General features: G+C 53.4%; 10 protein-coding genes across 10 annotated transcripts; 5 read left to right on the top strand and 5 right to left on the bottom strand.

Moving 5' to 3' along the window:
• Positions 1–729: 729 nt before the first annotated feature.
• AYO21_01769 (hypothetical protein) lies at positions 730–1,647 on the top strand (the record flags this gene model as incomplete). The annotated part of the gene is made up of 1 exon (XM_022651751.1): positions 730–1,647. One exon carries the CDS (start codon positions 730–732, stop codon positions 1,645–1,647), a length of 918 nt encoding a protein of 305 aa, XP_022515869.1.
• Positions 1,648–2,111: 464 nt separating this feature from the next.
• On the top strand, positions 2,112–2,902 carry AYO21_01768 (hypothetical protein; the record flags this gene model as incomplete). The annotated part of the gene is made up of 2 exons (XM_022651750.1): positions 2,112–2,335; positions 2,383–2,902. The coding sequence occupies 2 exons, from the start codon at positions 2,112–2,114 to the stop codon at positions 2,900–2,902; spliced, it is 744 nt and encodes a 247-aa protein (XP_022515868.1).
• A 387-nt stretch (positions 2,903–3,289) lies between these two features.
• Positions 3,290–4,021, bottom strand: AYO21_01767 (hypothetical protein; the record flags this gene model as incomplete). The annotated part of the gene is made up of 1 exon (XM_022651749.1): positions 3,290–4,021. The coding sequence occupies one exon, from the start codon at positions 4,019–4,021 to the stop codon at positions 3,290–3,292; it is 732 nt and encodes a 243-aa protein (XP_022515867.1).
• A 354-nt stretch (positions 4,022–4,375) lies between these two features.
• Positions 4,376–6,172, top strand: AYO21_01766 (hypothetical protein; the record flags this gene model as incomplete). Its single annotated transcript, XM_022651748.1, has 4 exons — positions 4,376–4,474; positions 4,526–4,720; positions 4,773–4,836; positions 4,884–6,172. 4 exons carry the CDS (start codon positions 4,376–4,378, stop codon positions 6,170–6,172), a joined length of 1,647 nt encoding a protein of 548 aa, XP_022515866.1.
• Positions 6,173–6,795: 623 nt separating this feature from the next.
• AYO21_01765 (hypothetical protein) lies at positions 6,796–9,271 on the top strand (the record flags this gene model as incomplete). Its single annotated transcript, XM_022651747.1, has 5 exons — positions 6,796–6,875; positions 6,942–7,186; positions 7,242–7,355; positions 7,411–7,959; positions 8,025–9,271. 5 exons carry the CDS (start codon positions 6,796–6,798, stop codon positions 9,269–9,271), a joined length of 2,235 nt encoding a protein of 744 aa, XP_022515865.1.
• A 376-nt stretch (positions 9,272–9,647) lies between these two features.
• AYO21_01764 (hypothetical protein) lies at positions 9,648–11,725 on the bottom strand (the record flags this gene model as incomplete). The annotated part of the gene is made up of 6 exons (XM_022651746.1): positions 9,648–10,042; positions 10,099–10,256; positions 10,323–10,539; positions 10,606–10,722; positions 10,788–11,435; positions 11,503–11,725. 6 exons carry the CDS (start codon positions 11,723–11,725, stop codon positions 9,648–9,650), a joined length of 1,758 nt encoding a protein of 585 aa, XP_022515864.1.
• A 682-nt stretch (positions 11,726–12,407) lies between these two features.
• AYO21_01763 (hypothetical protein) lies at positions 12,408–14,167 on the bottom strand (the record flags this gene model as incomplete). Its single annotated transcript, XM_022651745.1, has 3 exons — positions 12,408–13,269; positions 13,320–13,773; positions 13,828–14,167. 3 exons carry the CDS (start codon positions 14,165–14,167, stop codon positions 12,408–12,410), a joined length of 1,656 nt encoding a protein of 551 aa, XP_022515863.1.
• A 491-nt stretch (positions 14,168–14,658) lies between these two features.
• On the top strand, positions 14,659–16,374 carry AYO21_01762 (hypothetical protein; the record flags this gene model as incomplete). The annotated part of the gene is made up of 1 exon (XM_022651744.1): positions 14,659–16,374. One exon carries the CDS (start codon positions 14,659–14,661, stop codon positions 16,372–16,374), a length of 1,716 nt encoding a protein of 571 aa, XP_022515862.1.
• Positions 16,375–16,854: 480 nt separating this feature from the next.
• AYO21_01761 (hypothetical protein) lies at positions 16,855–18,054 on the bottom strand (the record flags this gene model as incomplete). Its single annotated transcript, XM_022651743.1, has 3 exons — positions 16,855–17,342; positions 17,419–17,541; positions 17,616–18,054. 3 exons carry the CDS (start codon positions 18,052–18,054, stop codon positions 16,855–16,857), a joined length of 1,050 nt encoding a protein of 349 aa, XP_022515861.1.
• Positions 18,055–18,835: 781 nt separating this feature from the next.
• On the bottom strand, positions 18,836–20,927 carry AYO21_01760 (hypothetical protein; the record flags this gene model as incomplete). The annotated part of the gene is made up of 5 exons (XM_022651742.1): positions 18,836–19,406; positions 19,462–19,850; positions 19,907–20,145; positions 20,199–20,597; positions 20,657–20,927. The coding sequence occupies 5 exons, from the start codon at positions 20,925–20,927 to the stop codon at positions 18,836–18,838; spliced, it is 1,869 nt and encodes a 622-aa protein (XP_022515860.1).
• Positions 20,928–21,085: the final 158 nt, after the last annotated feature.

Raw genomic sequence — 21,085 nt, 5'->3', positions numbered from 1 at the left:
GTAGCTGATACCACATGTTGTTCCAATGTTCCAAGAACACTCTCACTCACAAAGAAAACCGAGTCAGAAGTGATCGAAATACAAAGGAAATGCTTCCCGAGCTACTGGCCTCGCGGCAAATGTCCCCGCGTTGGCGCTGCCAAGGTGGACTTTATGTACAAGACGCTCAGAAAATTATTAGCCCCAGGTTGTAGGATAGCTCAGGTGGTGGACAATATGGGAGAGAGTCTGCCTAGTTTAGGGCTCTAGTAGTCATTCTCCCTGATTGCCCTGGAACTGACCGTCAAGGCACTGTCTTGAATGGCAATCGTCTTGGACGCCATCAACTTCCACCAAGCGAACGATCTCCTGTAGAACCAATAATTTTCGATATATCAACTTGGGAGTGCACCCGGACTTATTTCTTAGTATATGCTCGTGATATAAACCGAGACTGAAAGGTCCGTAGAGGGAAAGACCTGTAGTAACAAAAGGGCAATCCTCTACTGTACTCGGTGTACTGCGCTATACCACAACTGTTCGGGCGCAACGGCTTCAGAATTTACCCGAGGTCAGAAACATCTCTTTGGTTCCCGTTCCTACGCCCAGTCAAAGCTGTACCGTACCAAGCTTGCAATCCTGTCGGCTGTATAGGAGCCGACATCCTGCACAATATATCAAGGTACTCGTAAGAGAGCCTCTCACCAATGAAACGATGCCTACAGCTACCCCAAGCACCCCCTCGTCAGAATGCCTGCCTCAAAGGAATCACAGATCCTGGTCACTCTGTACAATGGGATCAAGGAGCGGATGATGGCCAGTCCGCCGATGAGCATTCAAGACCAGCGAGCACTCTTGGAATCACTTCACGAACCTGCCTCTGAGCCGACGGATATCACGTACGAGGAAGTCCGCTGTCCCGGCACGCAGCGTCCGGCCATCTGGTGCAAGCCACTCGATGCGAATCCTTCCCAAGTGATACTCTACCTCCATGGCGGCGCTGGCTTCGCAGGATCTCCATCAAGTCATCGTAAACTTGCCGGGCACTTGGCAAAGGCGGCGAAAAGCCTCGCCCTCGTTATTGATTACCGTCTTGTACCTGAGAATCCGTTCCCAGCCGCCCTCGACGATTCTGTGGCGGCGTACCAATGGCTCCTGAGCAAGGGTTTTGATGCGAAGAACCTCGCCGTCGCGGGGGATTCAGCAGGCGGGAACTTCGCAACGGCTTCGGTCCTCAAGTTGAAGCAGCTCGGGATCCCACTGCCAGCGGCCGTGGTGGCTTTCTCTCCTTGGGTTGACATGGAAACCAAGGGCGAGTCGCAGATATCCAACGCAGACAAGGACGCACTGTCGCCTCCTGGCGTAGCGAATATCACCGTGTCTTTGTACCTGGGGGACAAAGTGTCGCCTAAGGAGCCTCTGGCCAACCCCCTCTACGCAGATTTCACCGGCATGCCGCCTTTCCATATCTCCGTTGGCGGTTGGGAGCTGCTCATGAGTGATGGAGTCAGGCTCGCTCAGAAGATCAGGGAGGCGAATGTCGAAGCACATCTCGAGGTGGCGCCAGAAATGCAACATGTATACCATTTCATGGCGGGCCGGGCACCAGAGGCGGACCGCACCATCTCGGAGGTGGGGGAGTTTCTCCGTTCGAAATTTGGAATATAGGGCCTCTATATTTCACTGCAGTCAGTTTTATGAGCCCAATTAATTGTGGTCGAGATTTCGGAAGCAGACATACAATAAAGGTACGCCATTTCATCGGAAACTGGCATATGTCGGGTTACCCTAGCGAGTTTTCATGCTTGTGGCTTTGCTGGGTATCACCACCGCGCAGTGTTATTAGTCTGATAAAGCATAGCCTCACCAAGGACATGAGTCGTTTCCGCATCAATAGCTGGCACTGTGCAAGCAACCTGACCTGACAAGGAGCAAGAAATCCATTAAAGGGAGGTACACCGAGTACTGGCGTGGTTCGGTCGTCTTCGGCCCGAGTACTTCCCAGGCTGCCAGGCGTGCCACAGAGTGACGGTCATTACATTTTCTTGGCAGCTCTGCGAGTCACATGTTCCAAATCGACACGCCCTCGCCCTACCAAGTGGTTGACCAACCAAGCCTCAATAGCAAGACTCATGTCTGATATACCTTTACGAATCGCTGCCGCCGATGCTGCCGCCGAAGGTCGAGCTGATGAACTCGCTCGCCTCCTCAATCATCGCCCGTCCACCCATAATGAATTGAAGGGGCTAGCCTTCCTCGCGTCCGAATCCAGATCTCTACCAATTCTCCAAGTCCTTCTCGATAACAGCTGGGACATTAATACGCCTGAAAGCTACTGTGATCCGCCATCTCTAGGGTGAGTATGTGCAGATAAAAGACGCGGTCCCATGCTGAACGATTCAGGCGCGCCATTCAGGCAGGTGCCGACGAAGATGTCGTTCGATGGTTTCTTGTCCACGGCGCGAATCCTAATGCGTTCGCCACAAAATATAGAGTGACGCCGCTCTCTCGTGCCGTCCAATACGCGCCCCTCAAGATCGTCCAGCTTCTCCTGGATTTTGGTGGCTCTGCGACAACAGGCGAATTGGTCTGGTTCGCTTGTCAAAGACCTGCGGAAGACCCCGACGCGTTAACAATCCTCGAGTTATTGTACAATAGAGGGGCGCCGGTCGATAATGTCCTTTTTGCTGATTTTGATGACCTCCGCGATGTTTCCATATTTACTGGAACACCTCTGTGGGTGTCCATTGGGAAGGGTGACGTTGCCAGAGTACAGTTTCTCCTAGATCGCGGTGCGAGTCTACTTGCCAAAGAGTCAGGCCTGGATCTATCGCCGCTGGAGAAAGCAAGGCACTGTGTAAACCCAGAAATTGCCAAAATTGTATCTCAGGCAGCCACATCACGTTCGAATGCTCCGTGTTGAAAAGAGGAATATCAATTCGAGTTTCGGGAATGGGAAAAGACAGGTACTCAAATCTGAAATACTAGGGTACGTTCTGATGTCAAAGACACATCAAAAGCTTGCGAGTTCAGTAAAAGAGCAAATGTCGTGGCCGAGCTATAGCTGTGCGTCAAAGCGCGCGCGCAATCAGTCGGCGGGTATTGGTGAGTGCCAACCGATGCCAGTCATTGCAACATGACGTCGCTCCCTTGTCTCTGCTGCTACTCTTATTAGCTGCTATACACACTTCCATCGTCCACTCAAAACTGGATCAATCAGTCAAGCGAGCCATTGAGCCATGTTCGGCGACCCCGAACCACAAGTCCAACCGCCGTCGACCGCAAGTGCTGTTGTAGCGTTAGTACAGAACTACACACTGAATGCGACATGTCTACCTTGCCCGGTCACGTATGACGCATCGTCAGATGCCAGAAAGAGCACTACCCTCGCCGCTTCGATCGGTTTGGCTCCGCGCTTCATGGGGATGCTATCTACCAGGAACTTTTCGGCCTCTGGCATCTGGCGAAACCCCGAGGTCATCGGCGTGATCATGTAGCCGGGACAGACGACGTTGACGCGGATGCCCTCGTGGGCATGATCCAAAGCCATGCATCTTGCCAGGTTAGCTATACCTGCCTTTGCCGTGGCATATGCTGGGACTCCGAAGTCGCCACCTAGTCCCGTAGTGCTTGAGGTGATGACGATGGCCCCTTTGCCTTGTTTCTGCATGATAGGGATGACGAGGCGTCCGAGATAGAACCCAGAGATCAGGTCAATGTTGATGACATCTTTGAACAAGTCGATATCGTGGCGTGGCACTGTTGCAAGCGGCGCGAACCGACCGGCATTGTGGAAGAGGACATCGATACGACCATATTTGTCAACGCACGCTGCGACGGCCTTTTCGCATTGTGACAGGTCTCCCACATCACAGGGATGGAAGGAAGAGTTTGGCCCAACGCGACTGCAAATGCTCCTCTCTTCCAGGTCTGTAATGAAGACTTGAGCACCTTCGGCGGCGAACAGCTTACACGCTTCTTCTCCCAACCCGGAAGTACCGCCTGTGACGAATACGACTCGATTCTCAAAGCGGGGAGACATTCTCAGGATGAATTGAATAGTGATAAAAGCTTCACAGGTGAGGTTGACTATACTTTTCGCTTCAGACAAATCAATCTGCGGAGAATACTTAGTCTATAAAGCCCTCCGGAACCTGCTATCCGAAGCATCCGCCTCGACGAGACTGGTTGTGTGTATCTGTCCTTGTAAGAGTACTCGAAGGAAATTCCCATACCCATAGTACCAGCTTCACTCGGTCGTTTTGTTGAAAAAAACATTGCAATCCGGGACTGTCTGACTCTTACTGCCAACGCTTGTCTTCACATTCTCTCCGATTGGATCTGCCTGATTTGCCTAGCCAATGGGGCCGACGGCAATGGATTTTCCGCTTTTAACATGCCGTCGATGATGATAGGGGACAAGTATGCTCCACTGGATAGCCTAAAGGGCAGGGGTACCGTACCAACGGAGGACTACTGGTGGGGACTCAGTTCGGTCCGTTCGCATTGACCATCTGAGCCATGGCAAGGAGGACATGTACAACAGCTCAACCCGCCTTCATGGAATACTGTTGATGAGTTACAGTTTTACAGCGACAGGATGCTCACCAAGGCGCAGGTGGAGGAACATGGCACAAAGGACTCTTGCTGGGTCATCATCTCAGGAAATGTGTACGATCTGACCGACTTTCTGGATCATCACCCCGGCGGCTCAGCCATTATCCTTCGATACGCAGGCCAGGTGTGCATAAGAAGATTGTAGACTCTTGGAACTCCTTCTCACACTATACCAGGATGCCACGTCGGCGTATGAGCCCTTACACCCTCCTGGGACTCTCGAAAGATATTTGAGCAAGGGTGAGAAGGTGGACATCCATTGCTTGATGGCGCACTAACTCCCACAGAGAACTGTAAAGGTCCAGTGCTTATCGACCAAGGCAATGTCAAAGTGGCGAAGAGGAAATTCAAAGAAGGGGACCCGATCCCATTGATGCTATGCATGAATCTTGACGACTTTGAAAAGGCAGCTCGTGTATCGATCCCGGAGCGAGCCTTTGTCTACTTCCACTCGGCGGCGGAAGATAAAGTGACGTTCTACAGGAATCAACAGGACTGGTCAAGAATCTCCCTTCGTCCACGGACGCTTATTGATGTGGCCAAGATAGACCCAAGTCGGCGTATCATGGGGTTCCAGAGTTCCCTGCCGTTTTTCATCGCACCAGCTGCAATGGCGCGTCTAGCTCATCCTGACGGAGAGCTTTGCCTTGTCCGCGCCGCAATCAAATACGGAATCCCATACTGCGTGAGCACCTATTCGTCTGTTCCGCACGAAGAGCTCGCAAGCCATGTACAGCCAGACACACCTACAGTGCTGTTCTTCCAGCTTTATGTCGCAAAGGAGAGATCACGGACCGAGGCGCTGATTCGGAACGCGAAGAGACTCGGGTTTAAAGGGCTGCTCGTTACGGTCGACACTGCCGTAGGAGGGAAAAGGGAAGAGGATGAGCTGTTCCAAGCACAAATAGCATACGAGGCCGGCGACGACGACGTTCCTCGTCCATTCTACGCAAGCCCGGGAGAAGATGCACCTGTTCTACGCGGCGCTCACTCGTCGACGCTCAACTGGCGCGATCTCGAATGGATCCGTCAAGAGTGGGGTGATGCCGGCCCGATTTACCTCAAGGGCATCCAATGTGCCGAAGACGCAGAAGCGGCGCTGCGTGCAAACGTGCACGGTATCTATCTCAGCAACCACGGAGGACGGCAACTCGACTCTGGGTCTAGCGCCCTCCGGACGTTGTTGGAGATCAGGACATTCTGCCCGCACGTCCTGGAAAGGCTGGAGGTTTATCTTGACGGTGGCGTTCGTCGGGGGAGCGATGTGATCAAGGCTCTGTGTCTGGGTGCCACTGCCGTCGGACTGGGTAGGCCATTCATGTACGCTCTTGGGGCATATGGTACGGATGGTGTCGTGAAAGCCATCCAAAGTAAGTCACAGTCTCAAGCCTACCTGGTTGAATTTTCAGCTAACAGTTTATCCTCCCTAGTCTTGAGTGACGAGATAGAGAGCACCATGAGGTTGATGGGCGTCACTGCCTTGGACCAGCTCACTCCGGACCATGTCAATGCAAGACAACTCGAGAATGAATTGCCTCGCCGACTACTCGGCTTTGAGGCCAAAAGCAGATTATGAGGAATGTAGGAGTGGAAGAATAGATACAAAATGACCTTGCTCTGTTGTTGGATATGACCCTGTTGCCGTATGAAGAAGTTGCCTTGAGCAAGTCTCGTAGTAGTTCTCTATCTTGCCAAGTGGTAGATTACTTATCACTTTCCCGCATCCTCCTAGCGGCTACACCAGCCTCGTTGCCATTGAAGCTGCGGGGGTTTGTGGCTGGCCTGAAATAACTGGGCACGGCTGATGAGCCGAAGAGGAAGAGGGGGTGGCGGAGTCCGGGGTCCGGGGTCCCCTTCTGCCATGGCCAACATGGCCAATCCCCCCGGGCTCTTTTCTGACCTGCCATTTCGTCCTTCTGAACCGACCCGGTTGAGGATTGGAATTCCAATAGTCAGCTACTTGACGGTTTCGAATATTCCGACGTGAATGAATGGCTTGAGTATTGCAGGAGAAACTCGCGGCCAGTATGTCTCCCTCCGCAGGAGACACGGCAAGGGGACCCCATGTCCCGAGGTCCAGAGCTTCCGTCGCCTGTACTGCGTGCCGGAGACGAAAAGTCAAGGTGAATTCCGTCGGTGATCTCGTGCGTGGGCGTGTGGCTGACTGACAGCGTATGGATACAGTGCAATGTACAACTCATGCAAAATGGACAGCCCTGTCGCCTGTGCAGAAACTCTGGGATAGAATGTATTGTGAGCTACGACGACAACCGCAAGATGTGGGTGGCAACTGTTTTTTTTTTCTTCTTCCAAAGGCCTCGGGAGCTGGTCTGATTCTGTGACAGCAACGCGTCCAAGAAACATGTGCGCCAGCTCGAAGAGCGACTTGAGTCCCTCGAGTCCCAGATCAGAAGTTTTCAGCCACCCGAGGAGAGAGGTATATCGTCACATAAGAATCCGGGGGTTTCGCCTGGTCAAAGCGAGATCACAGATCCCCGACATTTGCATGGAGCACTTTCTACGCAGGTCGATCGCAATGTGCTGGGTGCGATGGAGATTGACAGCTTGGACAGTCATGACCTGGTCGACGGTTTGTCTATTTCGTGTCATGTCGATGTATGCTGGATCGTCTGACAAACACACAGCTGTGCCTGATACGATGGCGGTCCACCCGTGTGATCCTTCTCAAACACCAGAGACACATAAAACCTCCAGCATTAACGGATTGCCCGAGTCATCATCTGCCCGTGATAGAGAAGGTGAGCTGATATCAATTCGTCTCTCGCTGGCCAGCGCCCCTTTTGACAAGTGCAGACCCCAGTATGTGCGATCTGGGCCTCAACTACTGGCACCATGACGTATTCGAAAGGCCCTCGACATTGATCGGACAATTCCCTATTCCTCCTGGCCCTGGGGATGAACAGCTCTCGACCACCATCAATGCCCTCGACGGCCGATTCCCGGGTCACTGGCTACACACCGCGCCCATGGAACCCTACACGAACCAAGGGAGCCCCGTCAATGACACTGGCGAGTTCCGCGCAAAGTACCTGGAAAAGTGGTGGAAGTTCCAGGACATGTCGATCTACCTGGTCGATCCCAAGCTCTTCATGGCCGGGTACGAGAGAGGAGTTCGGTCCCAACACTTTTCTCAGTTCGCCCTTGACGCCCTCATAGCCTGTGCGCTACGCCTCGACAAAGACGAGTCGGTCCGGAAACTGGGTCGCTCGTATGCCGAGCGGGCCAAAAAGCAGCTTATCAAGGAGTTGGAAAGTCCCATCATGTCCACCATCCACGGCTTCTGTCTGCTTAGTGACTACGAGTGTACAAATGGGAGCGAGAATTTGGGGTGGATCTACGTTGGTACGTTTCGCTGTGTCGTCGGTTTTGATCGCACTTGACTACCCTAGTGATACTGACGAACCCAGGTATCGCATGCCGTCTCATAGTGGACTTGGGCCTGCATCAAGACTGCACGGAACTGGTCGACTCCGGTATCATCTCCAAAGACGACGCCATTGCACGACAACGCATGACGTACGGCACTTTTGTGTACGAACAAGTCTGGAGTGTTTTTCTGGGCCGCCCCTCGTCCCTGAAGGCCTCGAACATTCTCATCGCGTGGATGTCGTGCGGTTACTCCGAGTACCAAGAGCATTTACTGAACGCGTGGGTTGACCTGTCCAGCCTAGTGAGGAAGATGGTCAACGCGTGCAATCGGATCAAACTGGACCACGAAAAGGCGCTGAGAAAGTGCAAACAGCTCGACGAGGCCATCACGAGATGGGAGACATCTTTGCCTCCGGACCTGCGTTGGACCGAAAAGGACCCGACCTGCTGGCCACCCTCCCTGTGTGTCCTGTACATGCAATTCTGCAACATCCAGATCCTCCTCCACCGGACCGTCAGCTCTTGCCAACACTTGTACGCGTCTTCTTCCGGCGTGGCGGGCCGGAATTCTGGGGAGTGGCCGTACAGCCGAGAGCAGTCGCAGCGGATCATGCACGAGAACGCCGTGAATATCGCGCAGACGCTGGAAATCCGCCGTCTCGCCTTTGAAGACTGGGGGTTCGCGACGCTCATGCTGGACATCATCTTCACCACGGCGAGCACGCTGATCACGAGCATGGCGTCCAACGACAACCACGCCAGCGGGCTGAGAGATCACAAGTGGTTGATTTGCATCCTCGAAGTCTGCGAGTGCTTGCAGGTCCACTACCCGGTCGTCAAGCGCATGATCACCGTTCTCAACTCGCTGTTGGAGAGCACGGGTCTCGACAAATTCATCTGGCGTGGTCCGGCGGCCAAGAACGGCGGCGGTGGCAGTGGCCAGAATGAAACCGCCACGCCGAGAGCAAAGGACCAGAGAACACTGAGCCATTCGAGCGGGAGAGCCGCGCCGTTTGACCCAACCCGCTGGTGCGAGCCGGTGATATCATCCTCGCCAGACCACACCCTTGTGGCCGGCTCGGATATCTCAATGGCACCAGCACCAGCGGGTCAGCAGCCGTCTTCCACGGCTGACGTCCAACACGGACCAGGGATGAGCGACACCGTAGCTTGTAACCCGTGGTTCCAGACCGATCACGGTGGAGAGCCCTGCACGTTTGGATTCCTCGAAGTCGTCTCGCCCCTGAACTGGGGGATGACCACTACCGAAGCCGTCCTTCTTTAGTCGCCGGTAGTAGGATACGACACGACATGACATGCGGTCCGACAATAGCGCGAGGCCCTTACTGTTGCCTTTTCACAATCATGCATGCATGGACATTGGGATCTTCATTTCTTCAGAGACGACAGTCCCCAGAGGGTGTCTGTCTGGGAGAGGCTCACTGGACCGAGCAATGATCTCTAGCCATACGGGGTGGCTACTTGAAACCCTCTAGCCTTAGCGAGTGCATACTCGTAGTCTACCGACACCATCCACTTTTGTTTGGACTGCCGTTTGAGAATCCAGCAAAGCATCCCACAGCCCACAAGATGCCAGGGGATCTTGATAGATCAGCGATGCTTTTGTTCGCTTTCGTTCTATTTGATTTTTCCTTTTCATTTCATTCCTCCTTGTCGGGCGCTCCCTGCACAACCACTGTTTCCTCCCGGTTAGGACGTTGCAGGTGCACGACGACTCCACGCTCCATGACCTCGGGTTTGATGTCCCTGTACAGCAGGGACGCGACGATGGCGCAGCCCCCAAAGGCGATGCTGGTCAGAAAGACCTTCCGGAACCCAGCCGAGTAGCAGGCCTGGTACGCCGTCGTCGCGGTGCGGAGGAGCTCGGGCGTGACACCGGGAAAACTGGCGATGGCCGTCTCGGACCCGCTGGTGAAGGCGGCGATGAACCGCTCCACCATGTTGGTGGGGAGACCGGCTCGCACGACGGCGGGGACGAACACCGATGTCATCTTTTCGGAGACCGTGTTGGTCAGGATGGACACGTAGATGGTAGCTGTGTGGAGAGCCAGAGTGAGTGTGTGTCTAGGTTTGGGCGCTGGTTTTACTTACTGGCGATTGTCCCGCTCGCGGTTCGCAGCGTGTTCAAGACTCCGATCGACGAGCCGAGGAGCATCTGGTCGCTCAGCACGATTGTCGAGGTGCTTTCGGTGAGGAGCTCGAGGTAGCCGACGAAGAAGCCTCCGAGGACGCCAAAGGCCGTTGCGAGACTTTTTCTTCCATATCAGGATTCGGCAATGGCAATGAGGAGTAGAGAAATAAAATGCAAGACATACTCTTGATTACTGGCGTTCGCGGCTGCCAGTCCCGCCGTAAAAGCCGTCAAGGCACATGCGGAGAAGATATACTGCATCTTGAGATGGCCGATCCTTTCGCACACCAGACCTCCTGCGAACAGGCCGAAGCAGGTCCCCGCCGTGGGGGCGCAGGTGAGGACGCCGACGCGGAAGATGTCTGTTGTGTAGAATATCTGGATGAGAGTTGGGTAGATCACTGGTATGGGGTCAGTTGGTGTCTGACGAAGACAGGCCAGAAATAGAATGAAAAATCAAATCTCACCGGCACTCGAGTAGTACACCATCCCTCCCACGACCGACAGCAGGACGATGACGTCGAATTGGATATTCTTGAAGCTTGACAAGGGGATGAACGGCTCGTCAATCCCAGAGTAAATCTCTATAAGCCCATTAGCGCTGCGGTCGGACTGGTCGCTTGCTGTAGCACCGGCGGTTTGTACACACCGAAGAGGATGAACGCAATCAACATAACAGCTCCGACGACGATGGTGGCAATGACATGAGCCGAGTTCCACGCGTACTGGTTCCCTCCCCAGGAGATACCCAGCAAAAACAACAACATGCCCCCCGAGAAGAGCAACATGCCGATAAAATCCACCTTGAGCAGTTGCTGCCACCGCGACCGGTTGCGGTGCAGGGTCTCAAAACGCGGCGGGAAGTAGCACGTGAACCACAGGATGGTGGAGCAGCCGTTCAGGATGATGGCAAAGTAGTAGTTCCACCGCCACGTCGCCGACGTGTGCAGGATAAAGGCCCGTGCCACGAGAGGGCCAAACGCACTGGCCGGCACCGTGAGGATGTTGATCAATCCGATCATCAGGGCGCGGTGCTTGTAAGGCACGATCTCGGCGATCACGTAGACGTACGACGACTGCGTGCCTGAGCCTAGGCCGATCAGTGCCGTCGCCCCGATCAATTGATTGACGGTCTTGGAGGTGCTGGCTACGATGCTCCCAATCAGGGCCAACATGGAGCCCGCCACGAAAAAGTATCGTCGTCCAAAGATGTCAGACAGGCGACCGACAATGGTGGAGGATATCGCCGCCGTCAACGTGAAACAAGTCGACACCCAAGTGATATCAGCACTTGGCCCTACCATAACTGGTCAGATTCTTGTTTTCTGTAGCAGGTACCACCGCCAAAGGCTCAGAAATCTCACCGATATCAGCATTGATGATGGACAGCGTATTCGACGGCATGGCAAAACCGGTGTAATACCCCGTGACTCCAAGGGACATGGCAAGATAGGAGCCGATGAACAGAGGACTCTGCCAGAATGGCTTGGAATTGACGGTTTGCTGTCCATCATTGACAGTCTCACGCAGCTCTATCGCTGGTTCAACTGATTTTTCCGGGGTGGACGACATTGGATCTTCGACCATTGCTGTTGTTATGGAAATGGGCGGACTGGCACTTTCGGTGGTAAGAGGTAGCAGAGGAGTCTGGTGGCGTGACGGGGCGCAGCTCCCTGATTTCTATACCGCTTTCCACAGGCCTGGAAGCAGTGGTGTTTGAAAATCTCAGCGGTTGTCTTGACCCCGTCCGGGGCCCCGCAACACCGAATACATCCCTACACTCTCGGTCTCTTCAGATTAGGAGGGCAGACAGCTCGACGGCCAAGCCATGTCCGCAATCAATGGTTTCACCGCGGTTGGGCGTGGTTGACTTGCCGCACACCGCATTTAACCAAGAGCTAAACAGCGTCGAGCTGCTGAAGGATGCGGGCGTGGGGCCCGATACCGGATACGGTAATTACTCACAAAGGCAGCGAATCATATCATTTTCCGTTACTACTAGCGTCGTTATAGCAAGTTTTAGTCTAAATATTGCATACGCAATACAGAGCTTGAGTGGAGGGCACCGCTCGTCTCATCGTAAGTGGTAGTGCGTTAGTCGTGATCACATCAGTTCTGCACAGTTTGTATTCACACAGCGTCGATCACACCTCAATTCAGGATGAAACTCTCCTGCACTGTATTGGCCTGAAGACAAGCTGAGTGCTATACTCGCCTGGTTTACTTGTTATGATTCATCCTATGTACCTACGTGTCCCCCACACATGAACTAGTCTTTGATATCCCGAGCCATCGAAATGTCCCATTCATTCCAATCAATCTTCTTCAGCCTCCACCACAGCTTCCAGATGTTCCGATGGTGAACAATCGTGTTATGTCCATCGGCGTTGTTGTGGTAGCTGTTACACGCGCTGTTCTGCGACACCAAGTGACCAAGATTGTTCTGTATCTCATCGTTGTAGCTCTGCTCAAACTCGGCATTGGGCATGACGGCAAACTTTGTGCCGTGGTTGCTCCGCTGGAAAATTTCCTTGACTATGCGCGAAGTATAGTCCGAAGCAACCTCGTTCATTTCGTGGTGGAAAGAGGAATACGTGTTGGCGTTGGGCCCGTTGCAGAAGAAGAAGTTTGGGAAGTTGGTGGTGGCCACGCCGTAGATGGCTGACGGATGTGCTTTCCACTGCTCTTGCAAATTGACGCCCCCTCTCCCGATGATCGTCTCATGCTGGAGATACTGTGCGAGGTTGAATCCAGTCGCGAAGATGATGACGTCGAAACTACGCTCGTGTTTGACCCCGGTGGCTTTATCGGTCGAAATGATCCCGTCGGGGACGAACTGGTCCAGGCTCTCGCGAACCACGGTACAGTGAGGCCTGGTCAGCGCAGGGTAAAAGTCGTCGAGGAACAGTGGCCGCTTGCAAAAGAACTCGTAGTCGGGACGGAGAAGTTCCCGGAGGGCTTTGTCCTGGACTTGTTCCTCCAAGAATGCGTGAGCTTTCTTGGTGAGTGTCTTGTTGAGGTAGGAGCCCCGGGTCACTACAGACTGGCCCAGAAGCCATTGCTGGACAAAGGCGGCGTTGCGGACTGTAGAAGCAAAGAATGGTAAGTTCCTCATGCTCCACATCCATGCTCTGAATGTGCGATCAGTACCTGGCCCAACGAGCTGAAGTGGTGCGCTTACTCTGACCGCTGAAAATCCTTCCTTGGAAGCACCATTGGCGGCGTCCGCATGTAGACCGTCAACTCGCTAACTTGATCAATGATCTCCGGAATCACCTGTCCAGCGCTGGGACCACAGCCGATTACAGCGACTCGCTTGCCTTTGAGGTCAACTTGATCGTTCCAGCGGGACGTATGCCAGTAAGATCCCTTGAACGACTCCAGACCCGGTGTGCGACCAAACTTGGGTCTATCAAAGGCTCCCACGGCATGGATCAGGACATCAGTCGTCCACTTCTCAATTGTACGGTGCTTTTGGTTCTCAGCTTCAATGTGCCAGACGAAGCGAGTCTCGTCCCAGACACAGCTTTTGACAAATGTCTGGAACTGGACACACCGATTCAGCCCGAGATCGTGCGCCATCTTCACGTAGAAGCTGGCGATCTGATCCCGGGTTGCATAGTAATGCGTGTACTCTGAGACTCGTAATCAATCGACTGACCACACACAGTACTCAGTGCCTTTCTCACCTGTATTGATCATCAATTTGTTGGTATACTGCAACGCGGGAACATCGCAAGCACATCCCGGATACTTGTTCTTCTCCCACACCCCGCCGAAATTGGCTTGCACATCGAAAATGACCAAATCCTCGAGGCTGATCGCCTTGTGTTTGAGAAGGAGCGCCGCCTTGGTGATGCCAGAGACTCCGGCGCCCACCAAAATGACCTTCTTGTGGCCTCGGTTTTCCACATGCTTTTCTGCCTCTATCGACCTCTCGTCAACGCCATTGAGCCGAGCATAGGCCTCTGTGTCGACAGTGCCCTCGATTTTGTCTCTTATGGACTCTGGATTAGGCGCGGCCGACATTGTGTTGGATGTGCGCGCGAAACTTCTGGATACTATGACAGGAAACCAATTGAGCCTTGGTATGTCCGCCCGGGTATCGAACTATGTGCTGGGTACTTGAATGGTGTGAATTTCCCTTTCAAGCTTGCGGCGGGAGATCCTCTAATGGGCTATGGCACTAACCATTTTCGTTGATACCTAACGACTTTTCGGTCCTGTTGGTTACCGGAAAATACGTGCCGCACTGTTGAAACAAACGGATTCCCATTCCGCGTTGGCTGGTCTATTCCAACCCCCGGAACAAGAAGCGCAAGGCTGCACCGCGGAAATCACTGCGATTGGTGATTCTCCGCGTGCAACTCGCGGATCGAGAACGAAACGCCAACGATGCGTTATATGTCATTCATCCAACTGCCCTACCTAGCGAGCTCCAATACACTCGAGATCAGGAACAATTCTCCAACCTGATTTTGGAGGTTTCAAAGGCCAGCATCAATTTTTCCCGAATCGTCATGTCTACTGAAGTCTTGCCCATCCTGGAACCGCCAGCACCGGCCGTTAACGGGGTCTCGAAGATGGAAAACGGAGTCACCGCGGCTCGCACATCGAAAAATAGATTCAATAGAGACGTTGACTATGCAGCTGTTGTCATCGGAGCCGGGTTCGGTGGGCTGAGAATCTTGCACGAGTTTCGCAAACTCGGCCTGTCGACCAAGATCATCGAAGCCGGCTCCGATGTGGGTGGCACCTGGTACTGGAATCGATATCCCGGCGCACGGACAGACAGCGAGAGTTGGAGTTACATCTTGAACTTCTCGCGAGAGCTGAAAACAGACTGGGTATGGAAAGAACGGTTTGCCCCTCAGCAAGAGGTGCTGAGCTACTTGAACCACGTCGCCGACAGGTTCGACATGCGCAAAGACATCCTGTTCAAACAGCGCGTCAAGTCGGCACATTACGATGCGGACCTCAATATCTGGGATATCAGGACCGCAGATAACATTCATTACACTTGCCACTTCCTCGTCACGGCAGCGGGTGTTCTGTCAGCGACGAGAGCGCCGCCGTTCTCCGGTCTGGACTCCTTTCAAGGGAAATGGTACCAGACGTCGAATTGGCCAAAGGAGAAGATCGACTTCGCGGGAAAGAGAGTAGCCGTGGTAGGCACTGGAGCCACTGGAGTTCAAGTCGTGCCGATTGTTGCGCATACCGCTGCGTCGGTGACAGTCTTTCAACGCACGCCAAACTACGTGATACCAGGTCGTAACCACCCATTGACGGAAGATCAGCTAAAGGAGATCAAGACCAGCTATGATGCAGTATGGGAGCAAGCTCGAGGCCAGGTTTTTGGCTTCGCAATGCCCACTATTGGTCGTACCATTGCCGATGTCAAAGACGAAAACGACCACCAAAGAATCCTCGAAGCTGGGTGGGAAGCAGGCGGCTTCCGCTACATCTTTGAGACCTTTGACGATCTGCTGCTCAATGAGAAGTCAAACGAAGTGGCCTCGGAGTTTGTGAGAAAGAAGATCCGCACAATCGTCAAGGATGAAGAGACAGCGGACTTACTTTGCCCTGATTATCCTCTGCTGGCTAAACGACCACCCCTTGGGCATTTTTACTATGAAGCCTTTAACCGACCAAACGTGAAACTCGTTAGTGTCGCCGACGATCCCATCCAGGAGATTACACCGAAGGGGCTTCGGACAGGGACTGCTGAGTACGAGTTCGACATTATCATTTTCGCCATCGGGTTTGACGCTGTGACTGGCGCGCTCACCCAGATCGATATTCGCGGTAAGGATGGCCAATCACTAGCAGAGAAATGGAATCCCAGGCTGGAAACTCACCTGGGCATCAGCGTCCATGGGTATCCCAATATGTTTATGATATCAGGGCCACAGGCACCGTTTGCCAACATCCCCGTCATCATTGACAATACCGCCGACTTCATCGGCAAGGCAATCAGCTACATGGATACTCATGGCTACAACCGGATGGAAGTGACGCAAGAGGCCGTCGACGGTTGGTGCGGCCACGTCCAACAGACGTTCGAGTCAACGTTGTTAGCTACGGCGTCTCAAAAGGCTCGCTCTTGGTACATCGGCGCGAATATCCCGGGCAAGCCCTTGAACGTCCTCTTCTATTTCGGGGGCTTGGTCCAGTACTTTGCGCATTGCCAGAAGGAAGCTGAGAGCGAGTTTTCGAGTTATCAGTTTTCAAAGTGATGTCGATGGAGAGGGAGCGAGGGATATAGTGCACATTTCTTGGTAGAGACCTTTCAGGGTACGTGTTCGGTAGAGCATGTAGATTCAATGGAAAAACCAGTCAGACTCTCCAGAAGTCAGGCGTCAAAGTCACGAACGCTGGTTCTGCAGTGGATAGCTGGATGAAATGTCTCTCTGTGGCGTGGTTTTGGTCTGTTGCAACGTCCCAAACCACGCAATATATTCTGAAGATGCAGAAATAGACGCATCCAGATGATCGAGATGCAGCCATCAAACATGTCAAAAGTAGTGTAGAAAGGGGAGAAATTTTGAAAACGGTGAAATCTTGAACGGACAGGATTGGAATACTATGTAAAGGTGGCATGCTACAACCAAGATGCATGGCCACAGAGTCGGTAAATGGGTCTGTCTGAAAGCGGAGACGCCCGTGGTGGGCAATATACACCTCTCTAACTCGGACGGATAACATTGTAGTATATTCTAGCTCCGATTCAACGCAAGATGTTTGATGATGTAGTCCAAGAAGACCCCGTCCGCCTCCTCCTCCAGCTTCGCATCCGCGGTTAATCCCCCCAGCACAAACGTGTGCACGGCGCCTTTGCCACTGTACTCAGTCACATCGACGCCGTCCGCCAGACACTGTGCGATCCACATCTTCGAATCCTCCTGGTACACTTCGGCGGTGCCGTAGCAGCACAGGTGTGGCGGGATGCTCTTGAGGTCGGTGCTCCGGGCCAACGAGATCTCCGGGTCGCTGGGGCTGTGGTCCTTCCCGGCGATCAATTGGGCCATGCCTCGCGTTCCCTCGCATGTCCCGTCGCCGTAGACAAAGTCGACTCCCGCAAAGGGTGATTTGGCCGTCTTGGACAGCGACGGATCCAGCCACGGGGAGATCATGACGGAGCATGCTGGCCGGGGGATGTCGTCGTGGTCGCGGAGGTAAACCAGTAGGGATGCGACGAGGTTTCCTGTAACGATCTTTTGTAAGTATTAAAACTGAAACGAAAAACGAGAGGGTACCGGGTAGTAGTCATAGAGTCGTACCTCCCGCAGAGTCGCCGCATAGGATGATCTTGCTTGGTGATACGTGTTCATGCTGTATCAAGTGCTGATAAGCTGCTAATGCCGCATTGCGCTGTGCCGGGTAGGGTTGCTCGGTCGAGAGTGCTGGTCTTGTTACCAAAAGAGCCATTCAGATAGATAGAGAAATCGTCGAAGGAGGGGGGAGTATATAGTCTTACGATAACGTAGAGAAACAATAGCCAGACGAGTCCCAAGCTGAGCAGCCTTCCTCTGCCACCGTTTGAACGTCTCGTAGTATTGCATCGGCTCACCGATGGCATATCCACCTCCGTGGAAGTACAGGACGACGGCGTCATAATCGCTCAGTGCCAGATTGGGATTGCAGTCGACTTCGTATGCATGCCAGCCTTGACCTGTGATTTGCCTGGACGCGGCAAACGCCGCCGGCGGGGTCGAGTATATGAACTTGTAGTCCTTCAAGAAGAAGATCTTGAGGAGAAGCGATTTCAAGGCAGTGACATAGTTTGTGGGGAGAGATGAAGCCGGCGATACTAGGCGACGAAGAGTGAGCAAGACGGCGTTGAGGCTGTACAAGGCACATATCCTGGTAAACTTGATAGGTGCGCCACGAACGTATTCCCAGTTGAACGCCGTCATACTGGGCCTGCTGCTGTCTTTGTGCCTGGATGTTGAAAGTGTCTATGTGGCTCCAGCATACAGAACGGCCGAGGTGGCCATAGAAGAATCATGACAAAGGGTTGGTGTTGATACTCCACATTTCTCCGTAGTGGAGTCCTGATGCGGCGCCGGAAAAGGACGGCAAGCAAAATCCGTAGCATCAAACATGTGTGCGGGAAGAGGCATAACGGTCTGGGAGGGAAATACGTGGTACCGAACCCCTGTCTATGTCTTCTAGGGTATCGAGCTCAGGTCTGCAAACCGTATCTCGCACCGACAAGGATCATCGTTTCGTTAGATATCCTAGCTGCACTTGTAGGATGACTTCCACATGTCGCAATTGGATCGCAATTGTAGCAGGGCAGCGCTTGGCCTTGGAACTCCGAAGCATTGGCAAGAAATCTCTACGTGTCTTTACGCATTCACAATTCTTTACTGTAAATAGAAGTCAAGGTGGCGCTTAACGAAACGGATCAACAAGTCTATGGCCGGTAAGCATGTGTGAAGAACTCTCTTCCTGGACAGCTTTCAACTATAGTAATTAAGGGTCACCTTCGATCTCCCACAGGGTCCTCTCAGACCTGTACTTTTGAAGTAGGTAACATATCGCCAGTCGCTGAGCATGCGGTAGGGTCTTCCTTCTGAAAGATCCTGATTTAATCGAACAAGACTATAGACTTACGGCCAACATTCAACTGGATCTAATCTCAAGGCTAAGCTCTCTAAGGTCCAATTGGCTGCGCGGTGGAAGCCTCCCTCTTCAATCAAGAGGCGCCTCATTCTCATCCTCCTGAGACTCCACGACCCCAGCCGCCGGTGGATGCGTCTTGTTCTCGCCCAAATGAAAGATGATGGTCCCTGCGAGCTCCTCTTTGGTGAACGGCCTGATGGCTACCGCGGCCATGACCGAGAGCACGCCAAATGCGATGCTGGCCAGGAACACCTTTTGAAACGCGTCCGTATATGACTCGAGCAATGCGCTTGAGCCCGCGAGGATGATCCTCTCGGTGACCCCCGGCACGGCGGCAATTGCTGAAGCAATCCCGCTGTTCAGCGCCGTCAAGAACTGCTCGAGAGACGATTGTGGGAGTCCCGCCTCGAGGACCGCAGGGACGACGATGTTCGTCGTGTTGGTCGCCATGCGGTTCGTCAGGATCGTCAGGTATATGGTTGTTGCGAGGACGCCACCGGCACTCCGGATGCTGCCAAAGATGCCGTTGGGCGTGCCCATCTGTTTCTGGTCCTTGATCACGAATGTTGCCGCCGTGGCCGCGAGGATCTCGATGTATCCGACACCAAAGGATCCGAGAGTTGCAAAGGCACTCGACAGGCTGGGATGGAGTCAGTATCTGTGTATGTTTCAGTTAGGACAGGGGTGAAACTCACGCTTGGGTATCTTTCGTCTGCGCTGCCAACCCACCAATAAACGCTGCCATAAATAGTGTCGTAAAGATCATCTGGTACTTGATGTAGCCGATACGCATCGCGAGGAGGCCGCCAATGACTTGTCCGGCCAGTGTCCCGCCGCCCACGGCGCAGGAAAGCCAGCCAACCGTCATCGGGTCACTCGAAAAGAAGACGCCGAGACTGACCGGGTAAATCACTATTTTGAAGTCAGCTTCCTCGCTAGACGAGATCTCTGGGACAGCCCTACCAGTCATGGAATAATAAATCATGCCGCCAACTGTCGTCAGGACGACAATCATATCGTACTGGAAGTCCCTGAAGATATGCATCGGCACCAGGGGCCGGTAGACTCCAGAGTACATTTCTGCCTGTGGTCAGTGGGGTTCGATCCTTGCAGTGGAAGATAATGAGTACCGTATAATACAAAGGCCACTAGGGTCAAGAATCCAACGACTATCGTGGCAATGACATGTGCGGATTTCCATGGATATTGTCCTCCTCCCCACGACAAACCCATCAAGAACAGCAGCAATCCTCCCGAGAAGAGAACGACGCCGACATAGTCGATACTCTTGATCTCTTGCCAGCGAGAACGGACACGGTGGAGATGGGCGAAATCAGGGGGATAGTAGAACAGAGCCCATAGAATGAGGGACAGCGCGTCTAGACTCTCTGTCAGTTGGGGGAACTTGGTAAAAGAGAGTGTCAGTCCTCACTCAAGATGATGGTGAGATAATAGTTCCATCTCCAGCCCGCTGAAGTATGGAGTATAAATGCACGGGCGATCACAGGGCCAAAGACACCAATTGGCATGTTGACGGCGTTGACCAGACCATTGACGATAAAGCGATGTCTGACCGGGACGAGCTCGCCCGTCACATAGGTGAAGGAGATCTGAGACGAGGCTGCCAATCCGATCAAGACGGTCGCGCCGATCAATTGGTTCACCGTCTTCGCCGTGGCGGCCACGATACTTCCAATCAAGCCCAGGGCGGCACCTCCAATGAAGAAGTACCTCCTCCCAAAGATATCGCTGAGTCTTCCAACGAGAGTATAGCCGATAGCAACGGTTAATGTCCAGCAGAGGGAGACCCAGTTGATATCAGCGCTGGGACCTTTGAGGTGCGTTAGTAAAGAGGCCAAAGTAAACAAGGGTGGGAAGGAGAGTTCTCACCAATATCTTCGTTGATCAGCGGGAGGGTGTTTGCAGGCATGGCAAAGCCAGCATAGCAGGCAAGGACACCGAGGCCGATGGCCCAGAAAGAACCCAGAAAGAGGCTTGTCTGCCAGTATGGTTTGCCATTGATATACTCGGCCGGCGCATGCTCTACGTGGTGTGGATGAGGACCTGAGACGGAGAGCTCATTCGGAGAAGACGATGCCTCCTCGACCCTCACGTCGTCGACCTTTTCGTTCATCGTGTTCGCAGTGGTGTCACTAGCCATGACTGCAGTGATACTGGATGGAAGAGAAACTAAAACAAGGCCACGTTCCTCTGAAAATCCGGGGTCGGGGTGGACAGCCTCAGATACTTGTTGCTTCTAATTTGTATACCCAAGGACTCGGGAGCTCGGTTCTATTTCCCGGTAGCGTCAAATTTCCC

Source organism: Fonsecaea monophora (genome assembly GCF_001642475.1).
Source record: "Fonsecaea monophora strain CBS 269.37 chromosome Unknown Scaff7, whole genome shotgun sequence".
NCBI classification, from domain to species: domain Eukaryota; kingdom Fungi; phylum Ascomycota; class Eurotiomycetes; order Chaetothyriales; family Herpotrichiellaceae; genus Fonsecaea; species Fonsecaea monophora.
Note: the sequence above shows the minus strand (reverse complement) of the source record. Positions and strands in the feature narration are given on the sequence as shown.